General features: G+C 47.4%; 1 protein-coding gene and 1 non-coding gene across 10 annotated transcripts in view; both read left to right on the top strand.

Annotated features, from left to right (window-relative positions):
- The window catches only part of PUM1 (pumilio RNA binding family member 1), an 82,260-nt gene that overhangs the window by 39,281 nt on the left and 22,658 nt on the right, over positions 1–20,321 (top strand). For 6 of the 9 annotated variants that reach the window (XM_051773934.1, XM_051773936.1, XM_051773937.1 and 3 more), the window contains exons 8-13: positions 3,171–3,264; positions 4,495–4,611; positions 10,655–10,806; positions 15,343–15,481; positions 17,093–17,236; positions 18,525–18,821. In XM_051773934.1, the coding sequence (XP_051629894.1) occupies positions 3,171–3,264; positions 4,495–4,611; positions 10,655–10,806; positions 15,343–15,481; positions 17,093–17,236; positions 18,525–18,821 (943 nt within the window). The remainder of the gene's footprint in view (positions 1–3,170; positions 3,265–4,494; positions 4,612–10,654; positions 10,807–15,342; positions 15,482–17,092; positions 17,237–18,524; positions 18,822–20,321) is intronic. The other 3 variants (XM_051773940.1, XM_051773939.1, XM_051773938.1) reach the window with 2 other exon arrangements.
- On the top strand, positions 8,188–8,271 carry LOC127463918 (small nucleolar RNA SNORD103/SNORD85). The gene has a single exon (XR_007901081.1). It is a non-coding gene; the product is annotated as a small nucleolar RNA SNORD103/SNORD85 (small nucleolar RNA).

Raw genomic sequence — 20,321 nt, 5'->3', positions numbered from 1 at the left:
ACCTGGAGGAGAGGAGAACAGCCTCACTACAGTGTTGGATGATCCTACTGAACTCCTCCAAAACTGTGACAGGGGGTTGGAGATTTTCCCTCTAAATGGGATTTCTAACAGCCTGAAGTGCTCCTGGTGCACTTTTTGATACCTTTGTAAATTCAAGTTAATATTCCTGTTCCAGAGGGCTCTTTTCCTTTTTTTCCACCTACTCAATCCCACAGTTAAACACTGATTTGTAGTTCTGGAATGTAGGCCTATGCTGTCAGCAGATGGAGACAGCACAGCAAGGCTTTAAAATACATGGAGCTGATGATTCCCAGAGCTCCCGTGGTAGAGGGGCTTATCTGGCTGAGTAAAGCCTGGAATTGGGATGGTTTTTCTTGGCTCTGCTTCCTGGACATGTTACAGGCAGCATGAAAGGTACAGCTGCAGTGTTTGAGCTGTTCTGAGTTTCTTCTGAGTGAGCTGAGTCTTACTGAGCAAAACAGAGAATTAAAGCAGGCAGAGGGAGAGGTCACAGTCCTGGAATGGTTTGGGTTGGAAGGGACCTTAAAAGCCATCTCATCCACCCCCTGCCATGGGCAGGGACACCTCCCACTGTCCCAGGTTGCTCCAACCTGGCCTTGGACACTTCCAGGGCTGGGGCAGCCACAGCTTCTCTGGGCAACCTCCCCACCCTCCCAGGGAACAATTCCTTCCTAATAACCAATCTGAACCTCTCCTCTCTTAGTTTAAGGCCATTCCCCTTTGTCCTGTCACTCCAGATCCTTGTCCAAAGTCCCTTATAGGCCTTGTGTGTCTGGCAGTCAGATTTAGCAGGGATCAGCTGTGCTCCCAAGGTGGGAGAGAGCAAACAGACAGCAGAATATCCCCCAGCAGCAGGTGAAATATTGATGCTCCGAGTAGTTGAGGATTCTGTTTTGCCAGTTGCCATTTAAAAAATGGATCACTGAGGTGCATTTGGGAGGTGTGGAAGTCCTCACACATGTAAAGTGAGCACAGGAGAAGGTATTTTCAGAGAAGACAAATGCTTTTTTGCCCTTAAGACAAGTAAATAATAATCCAGCTATTTTCTCAGCAGTTCCCTTTGACGGAATACACATCAACAGACTGGAAAAACACATCCCAGGGATGCACAAAACCACCTGAAAATTAAAGGTTTTGGTGAAATTTTGCAGCTGAAGAAAGCTGAAATATTGGACTGCTGGACTCAATACAAAAGAAGACCCCAAACCCAGGGCTGGCTGTTCTGGAGGAATCCACACCAGCACTGGAGCAGATATATAGAGATATATATATAGATATAGATATAGATATAGGGATATATAGATTTTTTTCTCCACGTTGATGTTTATCAGTGAACAAGGTGTTGCTGGTGACTCCCACAGGCTAATGTCCCTTATTCCATTTTCTGTAGCTGTCCACCTTGTCCTTGCTTTTTTAAAGTGAGGGATGACAGGACAAGCCTTTGCCCCAGCTCCTGCTGGCAGATGGCACCTTAACGAAGCTCCCACCCCTAACAAGCACTCAGCTTTGTGTGAGCATGAAGTGCTGCTGAAAGCCAGAGGTGTGTTTGGTTTATGGCTCAGGGAGGTCATAAAGTAACTGTAGATTTGATCTGTTTTTCCCTAAGGAACATTTTGATACCCCTTGGATATTTGTAGGGCCCCCAGCGTCCTGAGGGGTGAACAGTCCTTGGGGTTATGGCACACAGATCAATTCTACACCCCCTAAATACTCAGTTTCCTCATCATAAATCTGATGCTGAGCCCTTGCATGCTTTTTCTCCACCTGAACTTGTAAAAAGAAGAAAAAAGGAGGTGGATTTTCTCGCCCATCTTTTACTCTTCCTGCTCTCAGGAGACTTAACTCCAATTTTTGCCCATAAAAAAAGCCTCCCAGGCTAATTTTCTAAATGTTTCTATGCTTCTTCTTGATGGTTGTGGGTTTCTGCCAGAAATTTGGGCAGAATTGTTGCCTTTTGTGCCAGCTGAAGTATCAGTTGTCTGGTCTGAAGGGAGGGCAGGATGTAAATAGATGTGAAAATCGAATTTAGGAATACAATTTGTTTGTGAGTGAGTGGAGAGAGAAAACATTTATCCCAGTGGTTTGTGGAGCTGTTCACACCTCGGGAATGATCCCTTGTGGGAGTGGGAATGGACCTGCTGCTGGATAGTTTCAAAGTAGATAATCAGCTGGTATGTCCTTAAGTGTTTTAATTAGAGCCAAGTGAGGCTGTTAATGGATGGATTCAGGGGTTCTCTTAAGTAGAGGCATAAGAAGCTGGAGAAATAAGGTTTTAGTAAGGACCTGGGTGAATAAAAAAACCCCAAACCTAGACAAAAATACTTCAAAGATTAATGGAATCCTTTCTTTTTTTAATGGAGAAAAAAATTCTCAATAACCTTGAGAACTGATCATTAACACTGACTGTTCTCACTAACGTTGCCCATTGATCCCTAAGATTTCAGGGAGCTCTGAGCTGGCTCTGGCTCTAAGCTGTGCTTTGGGTGGCTTAACCAGAATATCCCCAGGTCTGGTTTGTGTCCGTGGTCAAAAAAGAATTTCCAGTTCCTGCCTGGATTCCTGTAGGAGAGGCTGGAGATGCAAGGTTGGCAATAAAGGGAGCAAATAAAGGGAGGTTTGTGATCCCCGAGGCTGGAATCCCATCTGGGGGCTCTTGAGGTGGCTCTGGAGGCATCTCAGGTGTGTCACCTCTGTACACCTGGCTCTGCAGCCTTCTGCCATCCCAATTCCCACTCCAGGCCAGGAGAGTCCACTGGTGTGACTGGGCTTGGTGTGTTCCAGACCTGGCGCTGCCCACAGACCCCTCTGGTGACCCACAGGCTCTGTGTGTGTGAGGATGAGTTGGGAAAAATGGCCTTTGGGAATTGTGCAGGGAGGGAATAGCAGAGGAAACCCCAGCTGTGGGTAGCTGTGCTTCAGAACTGCATGTTTTTCCAGGTGGATTAACACAGGCAATTGATCTCGAAAGGTTTTTTTCCCCCCCGAGGATTTGGGTTTTCTCAATTCCTTCTGAAACGTTTCTCTTTAAAGAGAGAAATGTCTGTAGCGCTGAAACAAAATCTAGTGTAAAGGAATTGCTTTAAAGGAAAGAAAAGACAGCTTTTTGTGCCTGATTTGAGTGCCATGCCTGTGTTTTTTTTGCCCTGTAGCTGTTCCAAAGACCCAACGCCCTGGCGGTGCAGCAGCTGACGGCAGCACAGCAGCAGCAATACGCCCTGGCTGCTGCCCACCAGCCACACATAGGTAAGTCCTGCCTTAAATCCATCCCATTTCACTGCCCTTCTCTTAATCCAGCGGGAAAACACCAGGGAGAAAAAAATCAGGAGGTTTCAGAGGGTGTTTCTGTAGCTGGTAATCAGCACACAAGTGGGAGTGGATTGGTTAAAGATGTGCTTGAAAGATTTGGTGGGTATCTCTTGCACACTTGAGAAGGGTTTAAAAGAGCTCTCATGTCTGGCAGGATTGACACTCTCACCCTTCTGAGAGTGCTGCTCAGTCAGGAGAGCCTTTGGAGGTCCTTGCTTGCTCTGAGTGAGGCATAAAGCAGGGTAAGCAGCACAATAAAGGGAGGGGAAAATGCCCAGTTGAATATAAATCTGGATGTGCTGCCTGTGGTCCAGCTGCCTGGGGTCTGACTTTATAATTGAAGGATAAAATTCATGCAAGCACATGGTTCATATTATTAAAAGAGTACAGACTAACTGGTGAGAAAGCACTTAGTCCTGTGCATAGAAAACAGGGAGAACTGTAGGAGTTCTACTCCTGATGATAAGGGTTGAACCATCTTAGGGTTAAACGTTTTTAACACATTAAGCATTTTAAGTGAAATTTTTCCAACCCAGAATCCCACTAGAAATGTGTTGGGACTCTCCCAGCTCTGTGCAGTGCCCTTGTGTGCTCAGTGGAGTTCAGGGATAGACCTGAATTTGAATTATTTGGCTTTTTAACTTCCTCCCCTTCACCTTTCCTCCCCTCCCCACCCCTCTCCCGCCCACCGGGGATTTCTCTAATGATTAAACTGTTCCTTTGCAGAGACAGGGAATGCCTGTACACCCCTGAACTCCTTCCAAACTAACCAGTTGGAGGACTGGTGTCCTGTAATGGGCATGGAACTCAAAACAGGGTAGTTTGGGTCCTGACCTACTCGCTGTAGGAAATGCAGAGTAATAACAAGCACTTAGTTTGTGTTACTCTCCATTCACCTGAACAGTAAAGATCTGTCAGCTCCTACCTGAGCTGTTTTATATAAGTATTTTACCCCTTGAGCTTTCCTCAGGGAGCATTCCATCCTTGGAATTCATTTTCCTTTATGTAAACTCTGTTAAGACTCAGCACTTTCTCACTCGCGATAGAAAACCCACCCCTAAAAAGCTTAAAAATACTAAACCAACCCGAGTTTTGTGTTCCCCAAGCAGGTGGCCAGAGGTGTTCTGGTAGGGCTGCAGCCCCAGTTAAGTTTGTTTTCACTGACAGGTATGTTTTCAGCAGGTTTAGCTCCTGCTGCCTTTGTTCCCAACCCCTACATCATCAGCGCGGCTCCCCCGGGGACGGATCCGTACGCGGCCGGACTGGCGGCAGCTGCCACCTTAGGTGAGACCCTTCCACTTGTCTGTGCCTTCCTCTGCACCAAAACTGCTCTGAGCCTGTCCTTGAGAGCATCAAACACCAGCACAGTGTGATTTCTGGGGGGAGATAATTGATATGATTGTTTGTCGGGGAGTAGAAGTAGAATTCGCCGTGGAAACTCTGTTTTCTGGGGGTTAAATGTGGTAATTCTTGTTTAACACTTGCTGTGGGTTCTGCTCTGGTGGTTTCTCCTCAACCAGAGCAAATCTCAAATGAAGCACTTGCAGACATAAAAGTTTGGGGTGTTTTGGGGACTGACAGGAGCGAGAAATACCTTTGAAAATCCACTTATTAAAGATGGAGGACTGCGCCAAAACTGCTCTGAGTGTGTGATTCTGAAAATCAAACATCAGTACATGGTGATTTCTGTGGAGAGATAATTGATATAATCATATGTCAGGGAGTAGAAACAGAGTTTGCCATGGAAACTCTGTTTTGTGTAGATTAAATGTGGTAATTCTTGTTTAACACTTGCTGTGGGTTCTGCTCTGGTTGTTTATCCTCAACCAGAGCAAATCTGAAATGAGCCACCTGCAGACATAAAAGTTGCTCCATGTTTGGTGAGTGACAGGAGCCAGAGATACCTTTCAAAATCCACTTATTAAAGGCTGGAAAGATGAGGGTGTTTTTCCCTGCCAGGGAAGTTGTGTCTCGTTGCTGTTCAGCTCGATGTGCTTTGGTGCATCCTGCAAAAAATGAGACCTTCCCTTTTGAGGGGTCTGGGGAGAATTTACCCTTTCCAGGCTCTCCAGGTAAAAACATCCCCTATCTGCTGTGAGGCTGGGAATGTGCACTTTCCCAGATGGCAGGGGAGGATGGAGGCTCTTGTCTTCGTGCAAGATCTCTCTCCAAACGTTCATGTATCAGTTTCCAAATTCTTCCCAACTGTCACAGCCAGAATTGTTGTATCTTGAGGTGCCAGCTCGGTGCAGCAGCTTATCAGGCAGTGTGGGGAACACGCTGGACGTTGAACTTTTGCTGTGTGAGCCATAAAGTTCTTGCCTAATGGTTGAGGACAAAGGAAAAACGTGCTTTCCAAAGAGCATTTTCATAACCAGGCCTTGCTTTCCTTGACCAAGAGCAGAGGGAGCATTCTGTGCTTCAGATAAAATCTGCTTGGGGGGTTTTATGTTTCGCTGTTGCCACGCTCCACTTACAACTTGGATGTTCACTGCAAACCTCTCCCATTTTGGGGTGGCTTGTCCCAAATCCAACCTATGAGGTGTGGGTTGTACATGGATGTGACACCCTGGGGTTTGGGACGTGACTCTGTGGCCTGTTAACCAGCTCTTACATAACCCCTGCTGAGCTTTTAATCTTGGAGACCCGGATCAGGTCAAGCTCTGAAATGGGATTTCACCAACTGTTACCCACTTGGAGGCAGTTTTTAGTGGATGATATGGATGGATGTAAAGTCCCAAGATCATGATTTGAAGGTGTGGGCTTTGCACTTGACTGCTGTGAGTTCTGTGTGGGGATTGTGTAATGACACAGCGAGGTTAGGGGGAGGTAACAACACGTTGTTGGCAAACAAATCGACGCCGTGATTACGTGGGAGGGAGCCAAGAGTTAGAGTACAAGGATATTCCTGATAGCCCAGGCCCTGATAAACCACCATGTGATGGTGAATGTAGTGGTGAATGAATGAGCTGAACTGCTGTTGGCAAACAGAAGTAGGAAGTTCAGTGAGGACTCAGGAGGGAAGAGGTCTCAGAGCAGCAGCAGTTCCAGTCCCAGGCAGGAGGGTGATTTGGGGATGATTCCTGGAAGAAGAGGTTTCTCCTCGGCCTTTTTGCAGCACCTCAGTGCTTCTAAAGCTCAGCTCTGAGGAACACACTGAAGTGCAGTGGAGCAGCAGGTCAGCATCTTGATTTCATAGAAAAACCACGTGGAAATGAGCCAGATTTCTAGGAAACACCGAGTGTTGGCCACAACTGGTTTGGGGTTTTTTGTTGTTTTGGTTTTTTTTTTCATTTTTCTCAGCAGTGTTGAAGCTGCAGCTGCTGCATGTCTGACTGGTGCCTTAGACATTTGAACTGGGAAATAACATACCCCAGGGTATCTGAAGCATTCCAAAATTTGGCACCAGAGTCTCTACTTGAATAATTTTTAAACTTTGTGACACTTAAAAGCGAAGCCAAAGAATGAGCAGTGCACTGCAGTGTATTTATGGTATTACACCACTGAGAAATACAAGTTACTTTAACCTTCTTATTGGTTTTAGACCCTAGAAATGACCAGATAACAAAATTCTTGTTGATGTTTGTTTTAGGAAAAGCATCTTTTCTGTCTAGACTTGAGCAGTTTTGAGAACCTCTTTTCTGTAATGAGAGGGAGGGACATGGGACAATTTAAATATTTAGAGTTACACATTAAATCCAAAAGGCCTCCCTGATGTGTGTGGAAGTGTTAAATTGGGAGGACTTGAAGAAGCTCATGAGATGGAAGGAATGAGTTTAGAGTTGGTGCTGGTTTATTGCTCACAGTTACTCTTTGAGTGAAGGGGAAACTTGTGTGTGTGTTTTATGGCAGAGATAACCTGTCAATTAAGGTTCTGCCATTATGGCAGCTTTTTCATGACTGTAAGACTGTCAGCTCTGTGATAATACTCTTTTCTTCCCAACAATAGCAGCATTTTAAAGAACAAATTTGAATGCAGAGGGAAGGACTTCTAGAAAAAAACCCCTCACTTATGAGTTTAAACCATGGGGAAGATGCTGCTGTCTTTGAAAAGTGCTGTGATTTGCCTTCCATCATTTGGGAAAGATGTCACTCAAAAAAGAGAAATCTTGCCTTTTTTAAGGCCAGTTGGGAAATGATTCAGGTAGAAAAGTGATTCTGCTCTTTGCAGAGAGGGGGGTGATCTGCACCCAGGGAAAGCTCAGTGCTCCCAGCACAGGGTTTGGAGGGGAGATCCTTAAGCCTGGCTCACTTGATGCTGAGCTGTGCCCAGCTCAGAGCTGGAGCCAGCTGTGGATGCAGGCACACACCTTCCAGCTGGGATTTGGGAGCACCTGCAGCTGGATTTCACGTGCTGTCCTGCAGGGCTGTCTTTCCTCCTCTGGATCAGGGGCTTCAGCACCACCCTGGAAGTTGAGCTGTTTCTGCCCCCCATCCCTAAAAGGACACGCTGGGAATTCCCAAGGGATCACCTGACAACTCACTGGAATCACTGATTTGCTGTTTTCAGCCTTGTGTTTGAGGTCCTTGAGGCTGTTTACCCTGGTGCCACTATTCCTCATCCTTGGCTGTTCCTGCAGGGAGCAGGTTCGGCTTCTGCTCGGAGAGATTCCAGTGTGGAGGTGGAGACTGAGAGCAAACAAACTGTGTTCTGAACACACTTACAGCTGGATTGGTAATGTTTCTTGAAAGGAATATTTGTGGGTGCCTGTGGCCCACGTGTGAGACGTGGCAGTGGAAAGATTTGGGTTCAAAGGCCCCGGAATGGCTTTTATTTTCCCAGGAATGCACAGCTTTAATTAGTGCTGAAGCAGGTGCAGCATCTCCTGCAGTGAGGCAGCACTGGGCTGTTTCTGGGAGTCTGGCAATGATGACACACTTGCCCTCACTGAGAACACTGTTCAATAATGAGCCTCACCGTGTACTCAAAGGAGCTGAGCCAGACTTGCAGCCCTTTTAAGCCCAGCTGCCTGAAAAACTTCAAAGCCTCCGTGTCTCCTCTGCTTTTAAACACCTGAGGCTTCTGCAGCTCAGATGAGCAACCTCTAACTAGGAGAGAAAAGCCCATCTAGGCCGTGCTTGTTTGATAATTAGAGCTGAGACTAAAATACCCCAAATTTTGCCCAGATAAAAGGTACTGCAGCAACTTCCCAGCAGCCTGAGGGCAAATGCAGGGTAATTACTTGCACAAAGTGAAGCAGTTGCAGCTCTTTCCCTGTTGGGTGCAGGAGAACCCCAGCAGTTGGTGTCTGATCTGCATTCACTGAGTGTAAACAGGTTGTAGGAACCCTCTAGTTACGTGTGTGTAACTGCTGAGGTCAAAACAGGCACCACCACCAGGCACTGATTAATTTGCTGCAGCTTTTCTTCATTTTAGCTTGTGAATTTGCAGGTTGGAAGGTAAGAAATGTGTAGTTGCTGCTCCAAGAGCACTACTGAGTAAGAGAAGGTCACCTTCTCTGCCTGACACAGTAAATCCAGCAAGGAGGGGCTTCAGGGCAGAGCTTTAGTGAGAGACACAAATCCAGATGTTCAGGAGTGCCTGGCATCAGGGATCAGGGTACTTGGGGCATCTCCCTGCTGTGCACAGAGCTGGGCACCTAAATCCTGAATTTGGGGGAAGCACAGTGGTTAAAACCAGGGTGACATAAGAAGAGTGACTAGTACATGTTTGAAATATGGATTTAATATCTGACATGAAATATGGAATGAATATCCCCAAGTGTTGCTGAATAGGCTGTGGGAGCAGGAGCTCATCCAGGCTGAGATCCAGGCTCTTCCACAGTGGATGGCTTTGGCATTCTGTGGGAATTCATTTGAGCCAGACACGTTACTGTGAAAAAAAAAACCAAACAAAAAAACAAAAGAAAAAGGTACTTCTAAGATTAGTCCCCTTTGTCATATACAAGTTTACACTCAGCAGTGTCTTTTTCCATCTCCTTTACTACTGTCATCCCTCATTTTTCATAGAATCCTGGAATGGTTTTGGCCTGGAAGGGACCTTAAAGCCCATCCAGTTCCACCCCCTGCCATGGGCAGGGACACCTTCCACTAGCCCAGGTTGCTCCAGCCTGGCCTTGGACACTTCCAGGGATCCAGGGGCAGCCACAGCTTCTCTGGGCAACCTGGGCCAGGGTCTCCCCACCCTCTCAGGGAAGGATTCCTTCCCAATATCCCATCTAACCCTGCCCTCCCTCACCTTAAGGCCATTTCTGGGGGAATAGTCTCTTAGTTTCTTTGGGCCAGTGCTCAGCCCATGTGTCACACTCCTAACTCACAGCAACACTGCAGTGCTTGGTTAGAACCCAAGTGCTCCCTGTCTCTCCTTAAAAAAACCCGCTATTTTTACTCCAAATATGAACAAAATTGATTAAAGACTCATTTATTCCACAGTGTCAGACGTGACTGTGACACTCGACCTGGTTCCTCCTGCTGTGGGGAAGGGGCCTGTGGGATGAAGGATGTATTTAGAAAGGAAAGGAAATACTTCTATTTTTCTGCTGACCTTTCTAAAAGATATCAAACAGTCATATTAAAAAATATTATTGGATTCACATCCCTGTTATTTGGTGGGAAGGACTCCTCCCTCCAGCACAGAGTGCTCCCTGCTTCCTCAGCCTTGTGCCAAGTGGGATTATTTAAGGATAGAGGTTCCATCCTGCTATCTCCAAATTGTGTGTGTGGTGTCCTGAGACCTGATAAAACACAGTGTATCTTCAAAAGGGAGGCTATTTCTGCTGCTCTCCAAGATTATTATTATTTTTTAAAGCCTCTTAAGTTGGAGGAGGGAATGTGAGAAGAGACAGGATCGTGCAGCCTCTTTTCTGGGGGTTTGCAAATGCAAAGTAGGACTGAGTGGCTGGAAAAATAACATTAAACACTTGAGAATTGATGCTATTCAGCTGTGGAGAGGTTTTGTTAATTTACCGAGGAGCTAAATGGTAGATGAGCTGTGAATGTCAGCTGAGATTAGAAGTTTATCTCTGTGCTTAAACACGGTTCCCTCTCTTTTGGTTAAAGTTTCATTCCTTCACTACAAAATTAGGGCACAACAATAAACCCAACTTTCAACAGGATCACTGGCAGCTGAGTTTGACCTCCTCCAATAAGGTAAAAGTAAGTGAAGATGGAATTTCAGGTTTGACTTGGAAGCTTTTTAGAAATGTGTAATAAACGCCCGAATCCCTCTGTACTTGCGGAGGATTTCCCGGGGCTCCCGCTGAGATGGGATTTGCTGAGCCAGGTGTGCTGAGCAGAGGTGTTTCTGACTGTTGGAGTGTAACCCTTGTCCTGACCCAGCAGCTGACCCGTTCCCTCGGTGTTGCAGGCCCGGCTGTCGTCCCTCACCAGTACTATGGAGTCACTCCCTGGGGAGTTTATCCTGCCAGCCTGTTCCAGCAGCAAGCGGCCGCCGCCGCCGCCGCCACCAACTCAGCAAACCAGCAAACGACACAGCAGACCCAGCAGGGCCAGCAGCAGGTAAGGCTGGGGGGCTCCTGCAGCCCACAGAATGCTTTGGAGCAGCTTTGAGGCACAGAACGTCCTGTTGGAAAGACCCACAAAGATCTTGGAGTCCAACCCTGAGCCCTGCACAGGCCCAGCCCCAAGAGTCACCCCCTGTGCCCCAGAGGATCAGCCAAACCCTCCTGCAGCTTTGGCAGCCTTGGGGCTGTGCCCACTGCCCTGGGGAGCCTGGGCAGTGCCCAACCAGCCTCTGGGGGAAGAACCTTTGCCTGAGATCCACCCTGAGCCTGCCCTGACACAGCTCCAGCCGTTCCCTGGGTGCTGTCCCTGCTCCCCCAGAGCAGAGCTCAGTGTCTTCTGTGAGGTTTCACCTGTTTACAAAAATGCTTCCCAAAGGAAGTTGCTTCACCCATTTCCAGAAGTGCTTCTCTGAGGATCAGAACCTGCTGCAGAAGCACAGGGAGGTCACACCAACTCAGCAAACCACCAACAGGCTGCTGAGGGGAGAGCACACCTGGGGAAAGGGGAGGAAAGGAACAAGCACAAATTCTCTAATAAACCCTGTCCCTGAGCTCTGGCAGCCTTGGGGCTGTGCCCACTGCCCTGGGGAGTGTGGTCAGTGCCCAACCACCCTCTGGGGGAAGAACCTTTCTGTAATATCCAGCCTAAACACCCCTGACACAGCTCCAGCCCTTAAGAACCCTGATTTTGTCAGTGCCTGCTCCTGACCCTCAAATCCAAGTAGTTTTAAGGTGACAAGAAGAGCCTTTGGCCTCTCCTGAAAAAAGGACAAGAACCACCTATACATTTTGTTACTTGATTTATTCATCTTGCATGTGCAGAGGGCACAAGTACCTTGGTGGGGGTGAGTTATTGAGTGTTAGTGCTTTGGGAAGCATAAATGACTCAGGCTGTGAACACCCTGGGCTGTGCAAACACAGCAAGGTTGGTGTGCAGGCAGCAATCATCATCTCACAACCCATCACTGTGCCCATCACTGCAATTTGAAGCTGATGGTAATTGTCTTTAAGGTTGGAAAAGACTTCCAAGATCATCCAAGTCCAATCCCCATTCCCACTAAACCATACCTCAAAGTGCCACAACTGCTTGGTTTTTGAACACTTCTAGGGGTGGTGACTGCACTCAAATCTTAAATGTCAGTAAGTGTGTCCTTATCTTCAGGGTGCTGCCCATTATGAAATGCTTTTCTTAGTGAAGACTGACTTTAAAGAGGTCAAAATAGTAGCAGAATGAATAGGTTTGGTGTCCATGTGGGGACTTGGAGGCTAAAGATGAGTGTGAAAAGAAAACGTGAAATTTTCTATTTTTATGAGGCAAACTGCAGCTGTTTTGATTTAGTCTGCACAAAACTTACAGGAATTTGACAGCTAAAAGGAGGAAATAAATAAATTTAATGAAGTTTTTTCCATATAATCTGCTGTTACCTCTGTAAATGTGTTAAAGATGAATGTTGAGACAGGTATCTGCTGGTTAAATGGTATTTGCTTTTTTAAAACACAGTGAGGAGAGGATTGTGTCCTTACATACTTCCTAAAGGATGGGCTTTGCTCCTGTGCCTTAATCCCTTGGCATTGACAGCACACTGGATTATCCAGCCTGGATTTTTTTCTCCTGCTGATAATTGTTCTGCATCTTTGTGATGAATCACTGTGCCATTTCTTGTTCAGGGTTGGTTGGGTTTTTTTGGCTCTCCCCTGTATTTGAAATTTAACTGGGTTAATTTCCCTGACCTCAAGTAAAATAAGCATTCTAAAGGTCTGGTGTTTGATCACAGTTGTGCTTCTGCACATGCAGATACACAAATGGGAACCTAACCTGCTGGAACAGAAGGTGGAAACTGAGAGATGGTACAAGAATAAATAGGGTACAAGAATTTTCTTCCTTATAGAGAAGGAAAAGCCATCCTAAACATTTGGCAAAGTTGTGTAGGAGTGCAGATTGTTGGAATGGGGGAATGGTTTGGGTTGGAAGGGACCTTAAACACCGTCTGGTTCCACCTTCCACTGGCCCAGGTTGCTCCAACTCCTGTCCAACCTGGCCTTGGACACTTCCAGGGGTGGGGCAGCCACAGCTTCTCTGGGCAGTACTTTGCTATTTTAATCAACATTTTGAAACAATCCAAACTTTCAGATTAAACTGCTGGTGCTAAACCCCAGGAATTCAGCTAAATGCTGGATGGGTGAGAGGTGTCCCACCATCCTTCCTTTGATCCTCATTCCTTTGGACACACACTTGGATGTGGTCTCCTTTTCTGCTCTCAGACCTCAGCAAGGCTCTTGGAAAAGGTATCAGGAACCAGATTGGGCTTCAGTTACCTGGACAACTCTGGGCACAGAGCTTGTCTGGGGTTTGTTCAGAGCTGCTCTGGACACAGCAGCTTGTCTGGGGTTTGTTCAGAGCTGCTCCTCACCTAAGGGCTTCACACACATTTCTCAGCATCTGTCCCACGGTTCTTCCTGCTTGGGAACAGAGTGGGTTTGCTCTGCTGCCCAAAAGAGAGATGGCTCCTTTGTCACAGTGACACAGAGCCCTCCTTTCTGGTCCTTGGGTGCCTGAAATGGCAGAATAAAGAGCAACTGGCAGCTGAATTTTTGAGCTTCTGCTTTGAAAACTAAAGCAAACTCCAGTGTTGGGTGGTGCTAAAAGACCTTTTCAGATGAGGAGGGTGTGTGTTAAGAGAGCTTCTGCAAAGGACCAGGCTATTAAAATAAAATATATCAGTGCCAGTAGCCTTTATAGTATTTTTCATTACTTTTATAGGCATGGAGCTGGCGTGAGTGGGATCAGGAGTGGTGTTTATAATGCAAACCTGCATCCATAAGAGGATGCAGCAGGAATTGTTTGGATTAAAAGTGCTGAGGCAGAGGTTTTGGAAACCTGGGGCAATGATTGTGAACACTTGATTTGTCACCCTTATGACACCTTAATAGTGTATTAATAAAAGCCATGAGCACTCCAGTGCTGCAGCTGCACCCATTGGAATTCTGAGAGACTCACAATCCCAAAATATGCTGAGTTGGGAGGGACCCCCAAGGATCGTGGAGTCCAACCCTGAGCCCTGCACAGGCCCAGCCCCAAGAGTCACCCCCTGTGCCCCAGAGGATCAGCCAAACCCTCCTGCAGCTCTGGCAGCCTTGGGGCTGTGCCCACTGCCCTGGGGAGCCTGGGCAGTGCCCAACCAGCCTCTGGGGGAAGAACCTTTGCCTGAGATCCACCCTGAGCCTGCCCTGACACAGCTCCAGCCGTTCCCTGGCTGCTGTCCCTGCTCCCCCAGAGCAGAGCTCAGTCCCTGCCCCTCCTCTGCCCCTGCCCAGGCAGTTGGAACTACACTGAGGTCTCCCCTCAGTCTCCTCCAGGAATTCCAGGCTGTGACAGTGACAGCAGACTCAGGCACACCTAAATCACCTCAGCACCCTCTCCCAGCCCCTCTGTGCACAAAGTCATTTTTCCCTGTTAATGGCTCTGTCAGGTGACACACACAATGTCACTTCTTGCAGCCAGAGGACCCAGGGATGGCTCCTTTAACATGCTGACCTTGCTGGTGGGTGGAGACCTGCCCCCCCTGGAGTGCAAGGCTTTGGCAAACAGGGGCTGTCACAGGTAATTACAGCAAGGGCCACTTTACCATCATCTCTTTGAGGGCAGCACGAGAGCTCCTCCAGACACAGCACAGTGTGGGCTCTTTGGTCATTATTTTCCAGTTATGTCACCAGGTCACTGTTTTCTAGAGGAGCTGGTACCTTGGAAAAACCCAGGTCACCTCATGTTGTCGGCCTCCAGCTCCTAACTTGGGCTTTTTAAGGTTTTTGCTCAAGAGGGCCTTTACCAGAGAGCAGATATTACCTGGGATGGGCAGATGGCTTGTAAACACTTCCATCCAAGGATGGGGATTGAAGGTTGGATCATAAAGTTAGGAAGGTTAGAAAAGCCCTCTGAAGATCATTGAGTTAAACCATTAACTCAGCACTGGCAGGTCCACACTAAACCACGTCCCCAGGCAGCACATCCACGTGTTTTTTGAACACCTCCAGGAATGGGGACTCCATCACCTCCCTGGGCAGGCTCTGCCAATGCCTGACCACCCTTTCAGCAAAGAATTTTCCCTAATATCCAACCTGACCCTCCCCTGGCACAGCCTGAGGCCGTTCCCTCTCCTCCTGTCCCTTGTTCCCTGGGAGCAGAGCCCGATCCCCCCCGGCTCCCCTCTCCTGTCAGGGGGTTGCAGAGGCAGAAGGTCCCCCCTGAGCCTCCTTTTCTCCAGGCTGAGCCCCCCCAGCTCCCTCAGCTGCTCCTGCTGCTCCAGCCCCTTCCCTAGGTCCCTTTCCTTCCCTGGACACTCTCCAACTCCTCAATGTCCTTCTTGTATATCAAAAAATATCAAGAAAAGTTGATAAAGAGTGAAGGGGAGTCAAGGGTGTCACCCGTTACTGGTGCAACGACTTCAACTAGATTGCTCCTGCAAGTGCCTGCTGATGGTGACTTGCTCCTGGGCCCCAAAATAAACACCTGGATGTCCCTCTGTCTCCACAGGTTCTCCGTGGAGGAGCCAGCCAGCGTCCCTTGACCCCCAACCAGAACCAGCAGGGCCAGCAGACGGACCCACTGGTGGCCGCGGCCGCCGTCAACTCCGCCCTCGCCTTCGGCCAGGGGCTGGCAGCAGGAATGCCAGGTATGGCCAGGGCAGGAGCAGCTTCTGCAGGGCCCAGGGAGAGCCATGGGGGTGGATCTCATGTCTCCATGTGTCATGTTTGCCTGGGATTCAGCAGTGTTTGTCTCCATCACTTTGGGGGTTAATCTGTGGCTGCAGGAGGGGTTTCGGTGTGACCCCAACCAGCTCTGCAGCACAGAACCTCAGAATCAGGGGGTAGGTGCCTGTGTCACAGGGGAAAACAACTGTTATCCACTGTACAGGTGCATTAGTTACTTGGGTATTCCAAAGAATTGGGAAATTGCCTTCAGATTTTCCCGTGGCTCATTCGAGCTTACGGGATCTGCATTGGAAACCTCCGAGAGGGATCTTAGTCCTGTTCAGTCATCTTGTGTCTCCATCCCTGCCCAGGGCTTGACTTCCACAGATCAGGGACTTCCCCTTCAGGATTGCTTCTTTCTAATTGCCTAAAAACAGGAAAAGAAAAGGGATAAAAGGAGCAGGTTTAATTCTGATTTATCATTCTTCCTGAGAGGAGCTGCTATATGAATTCTGGCTGATCCACGAGGCTGCTTTTGACATTCAGTTATTCAGAATATTTATTGTAATGGCAGAGGACAAACCTAAGCATCTTTTAGAATAAGGTGCTGGTCAAATGTAAGGAAAAAGGATTAGTTGGACTTCAGATCTCCTTGCTGGAAGTGTCACATGGTTGTAAATGTGGGTTTTAATAGTTTAAGAAGAATGTTGCTGTATTAAGTTACAAAGTGAACTGTAATGTGCATGTTTCCAGCAAGCTGCAAATTTCCTTAAATCTGTTATTTGGGTTATATTGGAAAAGCAAATATACATTTATATATGTTTATATATGTGTGTATATATATATATTTGCAAGGCAAATACTTACAGAGAACTTTCTCTTTGTGACCTCCCCTCACCTTGGAGAAGCTCTCTATTTAATTTGAATGTCTCCATTTAATTAGAACTCTATAGTAAGGTACCTAAATCACTATATAGTACTGACAGTGTGCTGCTGTGTGTATCACCAGCAAACTTTAAAGTGTTTGTTTTTATATATTAAAGAATGATTTATGACATATATATTATATATATTTATACATAAATTATATATAATATATATTATATATTTTATATATTATTAAATATATATATATTTATGATATATACCTTCAAGTTCCAAGTGTGTGCCCCTGACAGCCTCAGCCCAGAGCAGGGGAGTTGGACATGCAGAGTGTTCACAGATCTGAAAGGTCCCAGCACAAGGTGTACGTTGAAAAGAAATGGTGGGGTTTGTATTTTAACCCCTTTTTTTGATCTGTGTAACTGAATTTACACTGAGGGCAATGCCAGTAGCTTTGAGGAGGGAAAAATTCTTCTCTGCCTCAAAGTCTTACTTATTGTAAAGTCATGGACTTCAACATGGATTGAAATTTTTTCTTTTCAGGAGTAGCAGAGCTGTCGTTGCTTTTTGCTTTTCCGCTCAGATTTCCTTTAAAAACGGGGTTAAACTGTACTGTTGTAAATGATGTAATGTGGCACCACAGTCCCGTGGAGATGCTGGACCTGCTGGGTGCTGCCCTCTTGTCCCCTCAGCTGTGCTTTGCCCCCCAGGGTACCCAGTGCTGGCTCCTGCTGCCTATTACGACCAAACCGGGGCCCTGGTGGTGAACGCGGGGGCCAGGAACGGCCTGGGGGCCCCCGTGCGCCTGGTGGCCCCTGCCCCCGTCATCATCAGCTCCTCTGCAGCCCAGGCAGGTGAGTGCTGCTCCCTCCCAGGGCCATGGCCCTGGCCCCAGCCCCAGCCCCTCTGAGCTCTGCTGGCCGTGATGACACACTTGCCCTCACTGAGATCCGTGTGGGGATCGCTGTGGAGAACATCCCGTGTGCTCACTTGGGCTGAGCCTTCAGAGCAGCCTCGGAGAGGGAGGGGACAGGAGCTCAAAGTATTTCATAGAGTTTCATGATAGTTGTTTAAATTTCTCTGCTGGACCTGCTTTCCCACCTGCTAAAGCGTTTGGCCTGTGTAGGATTCTCAGATGACTCCAGGGAGAGCTGAGAGCCCCTGGCAGGGCCTAAAGGGGCTCCAGAGAGCTGGAGAGGGACTGGGGACAAGGGATGGAGGGACAGGACACAGGGAATGGCTTCCCACTGCCAGAGGGCAGGGAGAGATGGGATTTTGGGAAGGAATTGTTGTGTGTGAGGGTGGGGAGGCCCTGGCCCAGGTTGCCCAGAGAAGCTGTGGCTGCCCCTGGATCCCTGGAAGTGTCCAAGGCCAGGTTGGACGGGGCTTGGAGCACCCTGGGCTGGTGGGAGGTGTCCCTGCCCATGGCAGGGGGTGGAATGAGATGGGCTTTAATTTTCCTTCCCACCCAAACGAGTCCATGATACACATTCTATGATCACCTTGCCTAAAATGGTCAATGCCTGGCCTTTGCCATGAGCTGTTTTGGGATTTATTAGGGTTCCTTGGGAGTTCAAGGCTTTAAAAGGACTTTTCCAGCCAGAATCCGTGGGTAAGCCAGTGTTAGCAATAGATTATGAAACGGGCCTTTTAATTGTTTTCGTGTAGCCCTTGTTTATTTTGCTTTTTCTTTTACTTTGGAACTGGCTGAAAAACAAGAGCCCTCGGGTTCGATGTTCTTGGCACTGCAGATTTCATGTGCTAAAGAACATTTTCACGTATTTTAAAACTCGCGTTTCTTAATTGACTTTTGCAAGTATGGGACCGGATCGATTGGAATCTGGGATCTTGGGAGAAAGGGACCATTTGTGTTTGATCTGTGGAGCTCTAACAACACAAGCATCAGCAAGAACAGCTGGGCACTGCTGGTGTTTGGGGGCTCTGGGCGAGACCCGGGGAGCTGGGATGGGAAATAAAGAGAATTTACGCCGAGTTTGGTGTGAAAGGGAGATTTTCATCCTGGAAGGAAAAAAAAAACCCTGTAATAATTACAAGGAACCCGATGAGTTTTAACTGAAACTGTGATGAAAATGGATTCTTTTAGGCTTTATAAAGGAATTTTTCCAACTGCTTTTCCTGCAGCGGTGGCGGCGGCCGCGGCCTCGGCCAACGGCGCGGCAGGAGGGCTGGCAGGGACAACCAACGGACCATTCCGGCCTCTGGGGACGCAGCAGCCCCAGCCCCAGCCCCAGCAGCAGCCCACCAACAACCTGGCCTCCAGCTCCTTCTACGGCAACAACTCCCTGAGCAGCAATTCCCAGAGCAGCTCCCTCTTCTCTCAGGGCTCTGCCCAGCCTGCCAACACCTCCCTGGGCTTCGGCAGCAGCAGCTCCCTGGGGGCCACGCTGGGCTCTGCACTGGGAGGATTTGGGACAGCAGGTAAGGACAGCAGCTGCTTCCAGGGGGAAGGGAGAGCAGCAGGGAGCCCTGAGCAGGCTGGGAATCCACTGGAGCTGCTGCTCCGAGCTCCTGAGCTGAGCTCCCCTCATCCATCCAAGGCTAAGTGGAAATCTTCCTCCAGGGACGACTTAGGGCTTTGAAAATCTGCAGCACTTTCTGGTGAAAGTTCTTTTAGTGGATGATAATTAGAAGCACAGTAATTAACTGTGTTTGTTATGCACATTACCAGTTGGCCCCTTGTTAAGTATTTTTTCCCTGCCTGTGCTTGGTGGGGATACTGGACTGGCAGGAATTGGCTCCAGAGGAGTGTATCCACCCCTGTGCTGTCTCTTACCTTGGAATAAAGGCTAAGAAGCTTCTCAGGATTTTAAAAAGCTGATCTGAGGTGGTTTCCATGCCTTGTTCTGGGAAGTGTGTCCATCATACACCAAAAGAATCATATATTGTGGTTGCAATAAACGTCCCATCCGTGGTCTGAGTTGGTTTTAGGCAGTTGGAGACCGAGATTTCTTTCAGACCCAAACCAGACCAAACCAGGCAGATGTCTGTGGGTTGGGGGTTGTGTTTTGTTTGGGTTTTTTTTCCTTAGGTTTGTTTTTTTTTGAAGTGGAACAATTGTTTTAATTACTGCTGTTCTCAGGGCAGTAATTATGTCATGAACTTCCCTGCTTTCATCAGTGTGAAGGACTAGTTCAAACATGCCTTTGGAGCTGCTCCATCAGAGCAGGCTGAGGGACATGCAGTCACTACATAGAATAACAGTTTTAAATAAAAACTTACTCTAAATATTTTTCTTAAGCCCAGCCTGAGAATTTGAACCATCTTGGTTTGAGGTAAACACAGCATTTGCCTCTTTCACCTCAGTTTATTTAATTAATTGAAATCCATTACTGGTTTGCTCAGTGCCAAGATTCACAAACTTATTTTCCCTCAATCAATGAATAAAACTGTGATCCTGCTGCTTCTAGAGCTCGTGTGCAGTCATGAAAAATGATTAGTTCATTGCAGTTAACAATTTCACTATTTATTAAACAAGATTTTAATGCAAAATTGATTTTTTTCCCCTCAAGTTGACAGTGCATTTAAAGAGTTTGTATTTGCCTATCAAGGCAGCTCTTAAAAACCATTGGGTTTGTGTGTTAAATTGAATTCTGATTTCCATCTCCATAAAGCTTGGGGCAAACAGGAGCTGTTTTCTAATCTAATGAAGGATGAGCACAAGGCTTGCAGGTAAATGTACACAAAGCTGGACGTGCTCTTAAATAAACACTGATAAAATCTCATGTTGGCTTTGTTTTAGCTCTAATGGCCGAGAACAAACACGAGGCAGTGCTTGTAGGGTGATCTAATATCTGGTGTTAAACTGAGTGATGTTCTTAGGGAAAAAAACCTGGAGGAATCCAAAACTTCTCCTGAAGGTCCAGAAGTGCTCAGTGTTTGTGTCCAAAACTGTGGTCACTTACATTAGGTAGATTTTTA

This window comes from Manacus candei, unplaced genomic scaffold (assembly GCF_025592945.1).
Source record: "Manacus candei isolate 608988 ecotype Guabito, Panama unplaced genomic scaffold, ASM2559294v1 h1tg000180l, whole genome shotgun sequence".
Lineage (NCBI taxonomy): Eukaryota > Metazoa > Chordata > Aves > Passeriformes > Pipridae > Manacus > Manacus candei.
This window is presented reverse-complemented; position numbering and strand designations above follow the sequence as displayed.